Here is a 13,415-nt window from a genome sequence, read left to right as displayed (position 1 = left end):
TCGCAGCGGATGTATAATGCTCGTGTACGCGTTAATTTACTGTCATGTGATCTGAGTCACTTGTGAACTTTACGAAATTTTCTAAGCTGTCGTCATTGATCAAAAACCACCAAGAAGTGTACGTTTCACCTCTCAGTCCTCGTACTGATTTTTCAAATAAGTTTTCCCCCCATTGTAGCAATATAGAACAACCTTCATGGCCGTACTCGTTTTTGCCCTTGAAATAATTTTAGATCCTGCGATTTGTAGATGTTTTTGCTGCGTGTTTCCTTGCGCTTTCATAATGTCTCGTATTCCGCGGACTGTTGTCATTTGTTTCTGAATTTTTTTTTATCTCCTTCTGTCATAGCCTTATGCGAGGCGGCACTGTGTATAGATAAAAATAATAAAAACTATTATCTGCTATACTTGTGCGTATTATTGATCTGCATATTTTCAAAAGTTCCGCGAAATTACGCGTACTTTTCGTATGAGGCAAACGCACCGTGGAGCCCTAAAGTCGGGCTGACACACGCAAACGAGAGCTAATACAGTAACTCACGTCGCAGGGACGCCTACGACATCGACTTCTTTTCTGCGGGTCTGAACGAGCCCTCAGTGCCGGGCGCCTCCATGGGAGCGACCTTCGTGTGCCTAGTGGCAGAGATGTTCGAGAGGCTCAAGTGGGGAGACCGTTTCTACTACGAGCACGGAGAGCAGGCCGGATCTTTCACACCAGGCAAGTGGCAGTATTGGCCTTTGCACACAGTTGAACCGTTGTTCGCGGTCTGATTTATACTCTTTTCTTTCTTACATGGCTTTAATGCACTCTACGCCCTCTCTTTGAAGCGTCGTATGGTTACGAACGACTGTGTTTCTTTTGTGTATCATTTGTGTACAGTGCTGTGAGGGATTTCGGTGGCTTCCTTACGGTGCGATCACAACGTTGGAACTTGCGACATGTATCGTCCGGCTTCATAATGAGAAAAAACTGCTGAGTGGTCGTGTTACTGTAATTGCTGACTGACACAAAATCACACCGAATGGTCGATTCTTCCCCAGCCTATCAACGTCTTGCACAACATTATTTATTAAATGAAATTATGGCGAAAATTTCCGTGCTTTTTTTTTGTCGTCGTGCATAAAAGCCATTCATTTCCAAAAAAAAAGATCGATGCATTATTTTGCACGCATCTTTTCTCATCTGCTTTGTTACGTATAAAATTTGGGTCAGCTTATTTAAAGGGTCCTATTACCTACTGGATAGGTTTGTTGTGTACTACGTCACATCATTGTTTCAGAGTGTAGCCGTGCAGTAATATTAGTTGTTGGCTGAAGAAAAAGAACATAAAGATGTGAAAGGACACCTCAAATCAATAAGGTTTGTTTAACACCCATGCATTATGCTGGTGGCATGGACTAAAACAGAAATGAATTTCATTTGACGGGAGTACGAAACACTGCTTGTGTATCAGGACAGACACTGTGCATCCTTTCAATCAGATACACAAGTGAAATGTCCCTACTCTAGAAAATTATTTACAACGACTGCTTTTATTGATTTCTTTTCAACCTTACCTGATGAAGCCTTTGTTGTTGTGACATTTGAGCCTGCCATTTTGTGGCTGTGTAATGTTTACAACAGATTTTTTACTCCTTGAGTCTCAATTTCTTGCTACATATAGCAGATCATGATGATGACAGTGAATTTTTACGGCGCAAGGGCATCTGCGGTGAAAGAGCGCCATGACATAAGGTATTTTCGCTCGCTCAAGGTGCAGTCAATCACCTACTTCCCAAGAATTACACTCTGAATTATTCGAGCACCAGGCCAGAGGAAATTTGTACCCATTTTATCACCGCTGGGTACCCGGCTGCACTGGGGATCGAACTCCGCACCTCCTTAATGCGAGGCTGATGCTCAACCGCTAGAGCCCCACACCAGTGACATAGCAGATCAGTTTGTTAGTATGTCTCTTAAATTCTATGGTACTATCGTGAAGAACGTGAACTCGTGCAGTGTGGTGTTTATGCAGCGCCTTAGAACTATTTTTTTTTCTCCTTTATTTGGTGTTTAATTCCCTCCATCCTGTAACACCTTGCTCGGATCTTGAGGGTACCACAAACGCAGTTGCTAATAAACAGTTTCTCAAGCAAGCAGTAGATTCCGTTCTTATACTCTAGAGAGAAGTTGAAGGACAGAATGAGACAATTTTGATTCATTCCTTGTTTCACGTTTCCTGGTTTACGCAGAACAACTTCAGTCCTTAAGGGAGACAACCCTCGCCAAGGTCATCTGCGAAAACACCGGTGTAAAGACCAAACTTCAGCGAAATGTCTTCAAACTGCCGGATTCGGGGTAAGCTGTTATGCGGCGATTCGTAGTTGCATACCTACGAAGGAGGTAATGAGGTGGAAACTGAAGGTGAGGTTCAGTCAGTTTTACGAACGGTGCTTCAATACTCATCACTTGATTTGGAGCACAGATAATATCCCAGCTTATCATCGCCTTTGTCTTAATGCTGCATTTACGAGCAGTCTACGATACCGTTCACAAGCAAGCAGACAGACCGTACTGTGACAACAAGCGGCTGAATTGAAACTGTATTTCGCATTCTCTTCGAATGTCCAGCGTGCGCCGACGAACGTGTGCACTATGAACAATGGATGCAGTCAGTCACACAAGTGCCACTCGCAGTGTACTCTATATTAGGTCCTTTAGGCTGCTACAGGCGGCTAAAGACGTGCTATGATATTCTTATTTGCATACTTAAATGCTATTGTGTGTTTTAGATAAACTCTAAATTGCCCAAGCACTTGATCACCCCGCTGTACTATCGGCCGGAAAATAAAATGGACCACCGCTCAGGGTAGCGGAGCGGCTGCGGGGCTGCACAGGGGCGCTGTTATCTCGCGCCGCTCGCTGGCAGCCAGAGTGCCCCAAGTGACAACAAACTTCGCCCTCACATGGGGGCTTGTCGCGCTTGATAAATATCTAGTGTTGCGTTCAGCTGCTCTGCTGTTGACGATCACGACGAAGGGGAGCGCGCGTCGCCTATTCATTACGCCTACCCCTATCAACGCCTCACATCCTCTCAAGTAAGCAAACTGGAAGCCAGCTCTCTGCGTCGCTTCACTCGATTAGCCATGGGGGTTCCCATCTACGCCGCAAATGCTCGGATCGCAGACGCCGCCATTTTCAACTCCCTCGAAGAACGCGCAGCAGCACACCACCGAGCCCAGATACACCGTCTCTCTACCTCCGAGCAAGGCAGAGACCTCCTCAGCCTTTTCGGACACACCATTTCCCAACTACCCCCGCTTCAACCATCTGCTCCCCCGTGGAAAAGCCTCCCGCGTCTTACTGTAAAACCCATTCCACGCCACATGTCTCCAACGATAAATCCCGGGCGGCGTGAAGCACTGGCGAACCATTTACCCGCACTGGGCCACGACACTTACTATATCGATGCCCATATCCTCGAGCACCAAGTAGTTACTGCAGTAGTCGGCCCTCGAAGCACCTCCACACATCTCCACACAGGAGTGCCCTCCTCAACCGACGCAGAAGCGCTGGCCATAGCAGAGGCGATTACGCTTCACGACCACCTTTCCTCCATCATCACCATACGTGCAGACTCTCAGGCTGCCATACGCTCATTCGAATCTCAAAAACTCCCTCCCCATATCCTAGACACTGCTGCAATACCTAACAGCCCACCCTACACTCCATGTCCGCCTTGAATGGATTCCTGGTCATCAAGGTATACCGGAGAATGAGCTTGCTCATGCTCTGGCCCGTGAAAAAATACCACCGGGCCCTCCGACTGCCTGGCCAGCCCATTATAACCCCAAGGCAGACCGCGCTACACACCGACAGGACCGCCGCGAACACCTTCGCAATTTGCGGCACATGCGACGAACCCTTCCGTCACCCTCCCATTTCCTTTGCCGTGCTGACGCCACTCTAATTCGACAGGCACAGACTAAATCCCTTCCCTGCGAACTGTATTCCCACTACATCCTTCATAAACCGGGCAAACCCGCCTGTCTCGTGTGCGGAGAGCATCCCTGAAACATTCATACATATTGGTTATGCCCCCGCGCCACTAACTCTCCCACCATACCTTCCTCGCATACCTTGCCTCCCCCCTTTCACCTCACGTGGGCACGATGGACCGCTCCACCAACCTCTCTGCAGCCCACCCTCTGGCCGCTCCTCGCCGCCCACATCCGACGCATCCAAGGGACACGTGGCCCCACTCCGCCACCGCCGATAAATAACGCCCACCAAACGGGCAGATAAGAAGGCTCGGACTTGAGCTGAAAAATAAAAGTTATCTCTCTCTCTCTCTCGCCTATTCATCGAGCACATCGGGCTGTGGCAGATCAGTTGGACAGCCGCAGTCCGTCAAACCGCGGCTGTGTAGAAACGAGTCGGAGTTTTGTTTTTGGTTGTCCTTTTATATTTCCCTCATGTTAGATGTTACTGCTAATCCCCCGCATCCACCATAGGCGGATTTTAGGCAACGCGATCCTAGACGCCGCATCGGCAGCCACCGCGACGGGCGCTTTTTCACGCCAGTGAGAAAACAGAGACGGCGAACTTCTCTGCGGGCGCTGCTTCTCTTTCGAAGCTGTCGTATTGGCACTGTCTTCGCAATAACCTTGATATTCTGTTCAGAAAAACATCTGCAATTATTTTTAACTGGGGTCTACGATACGTAGTCTTTGACGATAATTTCATTGCAATAGTTCAGTCCCGAAGAGATTCTTAGGAAGACGAATCACAAAAATTATTGTCAGCGATGAAGTTTTTTTGCGCAAGCAGATTAAATATCTCATTGGCATTCTTCAGAGTGACCTTAGTGAGACGAAAAGTTGCCTTCTGCCGCGATGACTCGACTTAGTCGTCTTGGCATAGAGTCATATAGTACCGCATTTAGGTCTGGACGTCGGCGCAGGGCTTCCCATTCCTCTTTGACGGCATGCCAGAGCTGGTCAGCTGTGCCACCACAAAGGCGCCGTGAGGAAAGTTCCTTTTTCATGACTACCCAGATGTTTTCGATGTGGTTGAGGTCAGCCCCTTTAGGCGGCCACGGGAGCTGACGCACGGCGAAGCGCTCAAGAAGGTCGCTTACAGTACGCGCCTTGTGCACGGGGCTGCGGTCGTGCTGGATCGAGGGCTCTTTCACCGGGCCGAGGTACTGCGAGATCCTTACCGGTCACATGATTCCCTACGTCCTGGACGGACCGTTCCCGGATGGCTGCTACGTGTTCAAGCACGACCGCAGCCCCGTGCACAAGGCGCGTGCTGTAAGCGACCTTCTTAAGCGCTGCGCCGTGCGTCAGCTCCCGTGGCCGCCTAACGGGGCTGACCTGAACTCTATCGAAAACATCTGGGTAGTCATGAAGAAGGAACTTTCCTCACGGCGCCTTTGTGGTGGCACAGCTGACCAGCTCTGGCATGCCGTCAAAGAGGAATGGGAAGCCCTGCGCCGACGTCCAGACCTAAAGGCGGTACTATATGACTCTATGCCAAGACGACTAAGTCGAGTCATCGCGGCAGAAGGCAACTTTTCGTCTCACTAAGGTCACTCTGAAGAATGCCAATGAGATATTTAATCTGCTTGCGCAAAAAAACTTCATCGCTGACAATAATTTTTGTGATTCGTCTTCCTAAGAATCTCTTCAGGACTGAACTATTGCAATGAAATTATCGTCAAAGACTACGTATCGTAGACCCCAGTTAAAAATAATTGCAGATGTTTTGCTGAACAGAATATCAAGGTTATTGCGAAGACAGTGCCAATACGACAGCTTCGAAAGAGAAGCAGCGCCCGCAGAGAAGTTCGCCGTCTCTGTTTTCTCACTGGCGTGAAAAAGCGCCCGTCGCGGTGGCTGCCGATGCGGCGTCTTGGATCGCGTTGCCTAAAATCCGCCTATGGTGGATGCGGGGGATTAGCAGTAACATCTAACATGAGAGAAATATAAAAGGACAACCAAAAACAAAACTCCGACTCGTTTCTACACAGCCGCGGTTTGACGGACTGCGGCTGTCCAACTGATCTGCCACAGCCCGATGTGCTCGATGAATAGGCGACGCGCGCTTCCCTTCGTCGTGATCGTCAACAGCAGAGCAGCTGAACCCAACACTAGATATTTATCAAGCGCGACAAGCCCCCATGTGAGGGCGAAGCTTGTTGTCACTTGGGGCACTCTGGCTGCCTGCGAGCGGCGCGAGATAACAGCGTCCCTGTGCGGCCCCACAGCCTCTCCTCTACCCTGAGCGGTGGTCCATTTTATTTTCCGGCCGATAGTACATGCACAGAACTTGACTTCGGTCTCGTTCAAAGAAGCCATCATGCAGTGAACTATTGCGTCACAACCCTTTTTAATGGCCGCACTCTTTTCCACCATCCTTCTTCCATCTTCACTCACCTATTCCCTCCCCTAGGCACAGTAGCATGTCAGCGAATATCCACGTCAGCTGAAATCTCTTTTTTCATTAAATAGCTCTCTCTCTCTCCCAGCTCCAGCGATCCTATTTCGATGGATGTGTATGCAAAAAATAAAAAAAATACCAGGAAAAAACTCATTTTAGGTCCGTTTCAATAGATGGTCCTTATAGGGCGCTGAAAAGGGGAAGGGGGGTGTATGCAACGGCCCCACGTTTAAGTGTGACGTTGTTTTTAGGCGCTTGTTATGGTTCTCGTGTAAGATTCATACCCCACAGCCCGATTTCCGGTCTCCACCAAATTTATCGTGGTGTGGTGAAATCGAGAGCAAGCACCACTTAACTGATTGTGGCTAAGGAAGTTTAACTGTTGTGTTTGAAAGATGTATTGAGCTTATTAGCAGGGGGTGATGCTAGCCGCTTGGCTGATTTGAATAAACAAGCCCTTCGTTTTAATCTCTACAAAATCTCCCAATGGCTGCGGAGTACCAGAAAGCTGTTGGTAAGGTTCCTGCATGCTGGCATTAAGAGTTTCAGTATTGCACAGAAACATCGCGCACTGTGTACGTGAACATGAATGGACGTGTGTTTAAGTGGGATGGTCGAAGAGCACAGCAACTTGACGAGAGACGTCTGCAAACAGCTTAATGAAAACCACAAAAAAACTTCCAGGAAGCAGGCTGTTTCCTGAAGTAAATGTAGCTACATCATTTCATCCCGTAGTGAACTGATCTTTATTAAGTATTGAACGGAGGAGCTACCGGAGGATTGCGCAAACAAGTGAGACCAGTCACAAAATAAAGAACAAGTGGCGTGCACGTTGTTTATGTGATTCTGCAAAAACATGTGTGCTTTTAATCGCTATAGCCGCACTCTCGCCTTTGCACATAAATTATTTCTTTTCAATTCACAGGGAGAAGGAAGTGAATTGCGAAGACCTTCCAGACATTCGGCTGGAGCGTTGGGCAGTGAGCAGTGCTTCCAGTGAAGATGACAATGAGCACAGTAGTGATGATGATAATGAGCCCAGTAGTGAAGATGACAATGAGCTCAGCGAAGATGACAATGAGCTGTAGCTGTCAGCACGAATACATTGTTGTATTCAGGAATTAGGACCAATTAGCACATATTTACACATTACAATACAGGTCTGTGACTTGTGTTCATATCGTAATCGCTTGTTACGTAGAATACTCTCTTACTGTTAAAACAAACATCATGTGCAGGGATGCTTACTTTAATGTGTCCGTATTAAAAAATAAATATTGCAAGGCTTGGCTTCCCGCACCTTCTCACGGTCCTGGCTCGCTGTCTCAGTCCGGGCAATGCCATCCGCAGGTGCAAGCCAACTCTGTTTGGATTTTCGGTCTCAGCCGAAATAAGCTCAGCGGAGCCATTCGCCGCCTTCAAGCAGGGAGGCTGACGAAGACATCGAAAGCGAAACGGCTATTTGAAGAAACCTGAGGCCGAAACCAAACCTTGGCCGAAGAGAATGACTGCGGCTGTCGGCTACGTAATTTTAAACATACAGCAATATATTCAAGAGCAGAGTTATTCCATGGTAATGATTTTGCGCTTGTCCAAATTAGTCATAGTAAACAATGTTACTTTGGTAATCACTCGCCTAGCTAGAATTTGGCGGCAAAATTTTGTAGCGAGAGCTACACTACGCTACCCAGTCGGGCATTTCGCCGTGAGCCTGGGAGGCCGATAGAGCGCATGCGCGAAGCCAGAGAGGAGCAGCAGGTGCGCGGCGCATGACGTCAGAGCTCGGCCGCCGCCGCGGCCGCGTGTGTGGTTGTGTGGATAAACTGCGTATGTGCGGCTGTGTGTATAAAAGCTGACGGGATACGACTGGGAATATTACAATCGCTTCGTATGGGTGACAAAAAGGAGACTGAAGCCACCGGTGTGTGGTGGTATCGTTAGGAGAAGATCAATTCTTCAGACCCGGAAGTCGTCGCCAAGCGCTTGGCCGCTCTGCAGAGAAAGAATGAACATCAGAAGGCTAAACGAGTGGCGGAGACGCTTGAGCAAAGAGAAAAACGTCTTGCCAAGCGCAGACGCCAAGGTAGCTCTCGAAACGTATATCCTGGCATAACTGAGCTGAGCTACTGCCATTTTTTAATTTATTTTTTTGCAATGGCGGCCGACTTAAGGTGGCGAATTATATGAATACCTACCATGAAAAACAATCCGCAAAAAATAAAGGCTATACGCATGACTGAAATTTTTTCACGAGAACATCATACGTTGTGCTTTTATGTATAAGGACTTGAAATGATTTATTCTTTTTTACTTGAAAAGTACGAAACACACAAAAAATAAGTACAAATCCATGGGTTTTAAATATTTTGCTAGTTTGGACGCTTTCACATAAGTCATTCCTAATATTTTCTTGCATTCTCCAGAACTGAGATAAGTCTGTAAATATGCTTCGGACCACAAGGAATGTAAACTATGTGTTAAAAACGTGCTAAACCAGGTAAAAAGTGCTTTTTTTCGGCATATCGCATTGCGTGGTAGCGAAAGTAAAGATATTAAATGTAGTATTTTGCACTGTATAGCATTCAGTGACATTTTTTTAGAGAGTTTAATCGGAAGCTTTTGGCGTGCTAGCAATAAATCCCGAAATCTCAGATTTCACCGATGTTTGTCAGTCCGAAGCCTCTCCCCGTTATTTGGGGTTGTTTGGGAGGAGCAACCTGTTTCTCACAATCCCCGCCAGGGGCAGCACCTGCAAGCACAGGGCCATCACTTAATAACCGCGGCACCACTGCCCCGGGAAGGGTATTTGTAAAGGAAATTTGTAAACTCAGCAGTCTCACCCGACTCCGGCGATATACCTACCGTACACTCTCTTCGCTGCAGTGCACGCAGCGGCCGTAGTTAAGGAGAGACAATTAATTATTGGAGGGGGCACTAAGCTCTACCTTAAAGGCATGGCATGATAGCGTTAATGATTTAATGCCCGTATATGCGGAATTGGTCAGTCTGAACGTTACATTTATATGCCTCTGGGAGCCCTCGTAACACGAAAAGGTGGCCGCCATCGGCAACTAAGGCTACGAGTTAAAACGAAACGTTGTTTAGAATCGAGCTTCAGGCTTTATTCAGCAGAATGCAGTTCTTGACAAAAGGAAAAGAAACAAACACATAAATAACTAGCGTGAGCTCGTACCTCTTACATGACATTTATAACCCAGGCTAGCGTCAGATGAATATGATGACTTCAAAATAGCATGGTTGGCCCGAACTAGTACAGTTCGTAGAAGAAACAAAAATAGTAGACACTTAATTACGTTAGATATTGAGAATGCGGTAGCATTGAAGTCTGAAGTTCGGTCGGCCTGACTCGCATTTTCCGTCACTGATGCTTGTAGCATACGCTGTGTATGTGCAGCCAGCGATACTCCATATTCAGCGGCATACTTCCGTGGTTGCACTTTCCGCTTGCGGGGATCTTACACTGCTGTCAACAGACGCTGTGTTGATTCTGAGTCCCTTCCACCCTGACATGCGGAGCTGTTTAGACACGTCTGGACGCAACCAACGCAGCCGCCAACTGCCGCCGAGCCCTTTAAAGCGCTCGCCCATGTCACGTGACCAGCGTACCTGGCAAATATCAACTGCTAGGGCATCAGTAAATTGGATGATGTTATGTGGTCTCATGACATCACACACCCCGGCGACCAATCAACGCTAGGCTACATAACCTGCCATCTGTCACCAGCCAGCGCACCTGCTAGCGTCAGGCACACCGTCGATCAATCTGTGCGCGTCCAAGTCACGTGACCCTGTGACGTCATCACTGTCGCGACCTATAAGCGAATTTTATGAGTAACCACGGCCTGTTTGTTTTTATGACTAACGAAGTTAGGGGTGCGGCCATTACATGAGTGGGGCCATTACACGAGTCTATACGGTACCTTCTTCCGCAAACTAGACAACCGGTAGTGGACTTGCAAGAGTCTTAACAGTGAGCCTAAAACTGAAGTCTTCATTCTGTGCTGTTACCCTGTCATCGTGTACGATACGGAGGTGCTCGCTAAGGTGAGATGTAATGAACATATATGACGGTGAGGTCTGAGTAGCCTAGATTTGGAGTGGGAGTGGAGAAATGAACGACGGCGCAACAAGGACACTAACAACAGAGGGGACACCACATGCGCACTGCGCTTGTGGTGTCCCCCCTTTCTTGTTAGTGTCCTTGTTGCGCCGCCGTTCATTTCATCATGCACCAACTCGCCCCTCAGGCCATTCTTCTCGAGTGGAGAAAACTTGCAATGAAGAAGCCCTTCAACGGGTTGTCGGTAAGATCGAAAATAAAAGAATCGAGGATCTCTCTCCAGATCAGATAATCCGCTTTAACCGAGGACGATCACCCCAGTGTTCAGGCAATGGATGAAAATCCCACTAATATCATCACGGAGTGCGCAATGGAAGTAGGCGGCGGGATAGTTAGAGAGGGTACCGGTAAGCTCTCTCAGGAGACGAAAGGTCTGATTGAGAAGCGCCAATGCAGAATTGAATCGATAAGCCTAAGGTAAACGGCACAAGGATAAAAAATATGCCAAGGATTCAGTTTGCTGTAAGGAACTGATATTACTTTAGGGCGGTCAGAAGGAAACTAGGCATACAAATCAATCAAATGGCAGCGCGAATAGACAAAAAGAGCAATGTAGTTACTAATATAGATAAGATAGTTAAGGTAGCCGAAGATTCCTACTCAGATCTATAAGACGAAATAATCAGGATTATAATGATGGAGACAGAGGAGTGATGGTGCCGGACATCTCATCAGGAACGAAAAATTAAGTGAAGAAAGCCTTAAAGCAGTGTAACAGGGGAGATCATCTAATGAGGATCAATAGCTACATATCCTTTGAAGGGCAGTAAGGAGAAACAGTGCAGAAACAGAAACATAGAAAAACATCTGACTCCGTACACAGAATGCCTCACGACCTCCAGCGCACCAGAATCTTTGAAGATAACGGAGCCTTCCTCTTCAAAGACTCAAATAAATTTTTTTCTCTCTCTCTCTCTAACGTTATCTTAATCCATAAAAAAGTGACATCGAGGGCTAACAAAAATACAGGCCGATAGCTTACTGTCGGTGGCTTACAGGGTGTTTTCCTAAGGTCACGGAACAAACGCCATCTAGTGAGACCACAGGAGAAATCAAGGAGAAGAAATAGGCATGGACGGGGCATGTAATGCGAATGCAAGGTACCTGATGCTCGTTAAAGACAACGAAGTTCATTCCAAAAAAATGCAAGCGTAACCGGGGTGGCAGGAAGACAGGCGGATGAGATTAGGAAGTTTTCGTGTATAAGGTGGTCGTACCTCGCACAGGATAGGGTTAATTGGAGAAAAATGGAAAAGGTCGCTGTCGTTCTTTGGGTTTAGTGAGGCATGTGAAGATAATGGTACGCTAATTTCGGGAACTGGAAACAGTAAATCGGAAGTTAGATATCCGTGCAGATCCCCCAGCGAAAGCTCCGAGTCGACAGAATGCAACTGGATAACCGGGACAACGTAGCGCACATCACTGATGCAGCGGCACAGTGAGAACACGTCAGTGGAGAGAGTGTTGTATTTGCGCCAAGTGCGAATACGTGCACAAAGTTGCGGTACAGAAAATAAATTTTATCTGGCGAAAAGTTTTTTTTGTCAAACAACGCCAAGAAACAACCACGTAACGCTAGTGAAAGTTGAAAATAGGTTGGTTCCTAGTGAGCAATGACGCTAATGTCATTCTAAAGTTGTAAGGCTTATTTGTTGGGGCTAAACCAAGTCAGAAAAAGTGTTAGCGCTGTCATGTCTCTTACTCCGCATTATGTCCACAGTTCGCACTGTTTATGCTTACGACGTCGAACAGGTCGGTCCTCTTGTGTCTCGTGGTGGGCAGCTGATTCCTGATAGACTCCAACAGCTCCAGATCGACGTCGCCGAAGACTATGTCTTCCTCCGCACCCGCCGAAGCAACGACGTTTCCCATTGGGTCCACCAACATACTGTGACCCCACGCGACATACCAGGCTCCTTTATCCGTTGCCGGCGAAGCCGTCGCGACGTAGACCTGGTTGTCGAGAGCCCTGCTCCGCTGACACAACTCCCAGTGAAGCGGACCCGTCGCCATGCTGAAAGCAGCCGGGTAGCACAGAAGCTTGCAGCCACGCTGGGAGTAGAGTGACGCCATTTCTGGAAAGCGAATATCGTAGCAGATACCTAAGCCCATCTTGCAGTAAGGAGTTTCGAAAGTCGTCAGGCTGTTGCCAGCCGCGAACCACTGCGATTCCCTGACAGTCATCTTTCCAGGAATGTCGACGTCGAAGAGATGGAGCTTGCGGTGCTTGGCAAGCATCTCGCCGTTGGGACCGTAGACGAGGCAAGTGTGGTATAGCTTGCCATCTACCCGTTCAGCCATTGTGCCGCCGACGAGGTACACGTTGTTATCCCTGGCCGTGTTCGAAAGGCTCTCGCTGGTTTCCCCAGGGATTGGCTCGGAGAATTTTTGGAAGTTCGTAACTCCACAGGGAAGTCCGAAGAACTCAGGCAAGCAGACGATCTTGGCGCCCCTTGCGGCAGCATTGCTGACGTGGTCTCGGGCTCTGGCCAGGTTTTCGGACTTGCTTGCCCTCACAGCCAGCTGTACGATGGCGATGCCAAACCTCGTAGACGCCATTCTTTCACAAAAGGGAAAGCTGTCACTTCAACTTGTGCCTAACAGGCTCCTAGAAAGAGCTCAAATCTTTGGCAACGAAGTGAGAAGTGAACACCACAGCTTTTCGTATGCTTTCTAACAACGATGAAGCTGCTCACAGGAATCGAACGTCGAACAAAGCTGGCGCATTCGAGATGGCGACGAAAAGCTTCAGAAGCTTTTATCGTCGCTCGTGGCTGTTTATATTCTGTGAGATAGCACTCACCAGCTGGCGGGAAAATGGAAATCGAATTTTGCCTCCATTAAAATAAT

At 47.8% G+C, this 13,415-nt stretch overlaps 2 protein-coding genes across 2 annotated transcripts in view; one reads left to right on the top strand and one right to left on the bottom strand.

Moving 5' to 3' along the window:
* The window catches only part of LOC149335569 (immunomodulatory peroxidase-like), a 46,126-nt gene extending 38,532 nt beyond the window's left edge, over positions 1-7,594 (top strand). The window contains exons 13-15 of the mRNA XM_089553833.1: positions 549-718; positions 2,233-2,338; positions 7,350-7,594. Of these exons, the coding sequence (XP_089409959.1) occupies positions 549-718; positions 2,233-2,338; positions 7,350-7,512 (439 nt within the window). The 3' untranslated portion in view covers positions 7,513-7,594. The remainder of the gene's footprint in view (positions 1-548; positions 719-2,232; positions 2,339-7,349) is intronic.
* A 654-nt stretch (positions 7,595-8,248) lies between these two features.
* On the bottom strand, positions 8,249-13,259 carry LOC149335568 (omega-amidase NIT2-like). The gene is made up of 2 exons (XM_089553832.1): positions 12,306-13,259; positions 8,249-8,416 (listed from the first exon to the last, which is right to left on the bottom strand). The coding sequence occupies exons 1-2, from the start codon at positions 13,122-13,124 to the stop codon at positions 8,381-8,383; spliced, it is 855 nt and encodes a 284-aa protein (XP_089409958.1). The 5' UTR covers positions 13,125-13,259; the 3' UTR covers positions 8,249-8,380.
* Positions 13,260-13,415: the final 156 nt, after the last annotated feature.

Source organism: Amblyomma mixtum, chromosome 7 (assembly GCF_055824585.1).
Source record: "Amblyomma mixtum isolate Tamu chromosome 7, ASM5582458v1, whole genome shotgun sequence".
NCBI classification, from domain to species: Eukaryota; Metazoa; Arthropoda; class Arachnida; order Ixodida; family Ixodidae; genus Amblyomma; species Amblyomma mixtum.
Note: the sequence above shows the minus strand (reverse complement) of the source record. Positions and strands in the feature narration are given on the sequence as shown.

What these genes read in the sequence shown, in the direction of transcription:
- LOC149335568 (XM_089553832.1), bottom strand. Translation starts at nt 13,124, where the DNA reads ATGGCGTCTACGAGGTTTGGCATCGCCATCGTACAGCTGGCTGTGAGG. An exon ending in GGACCGACCTGTTCGACGTC is followed by an intron (nt 8,417 to 12,305) that starts GTAAGCATAAAC and finishes CTTTCTCTGCAG; the next exon opens with AGCGGCCAAGCGCTTGGCGA.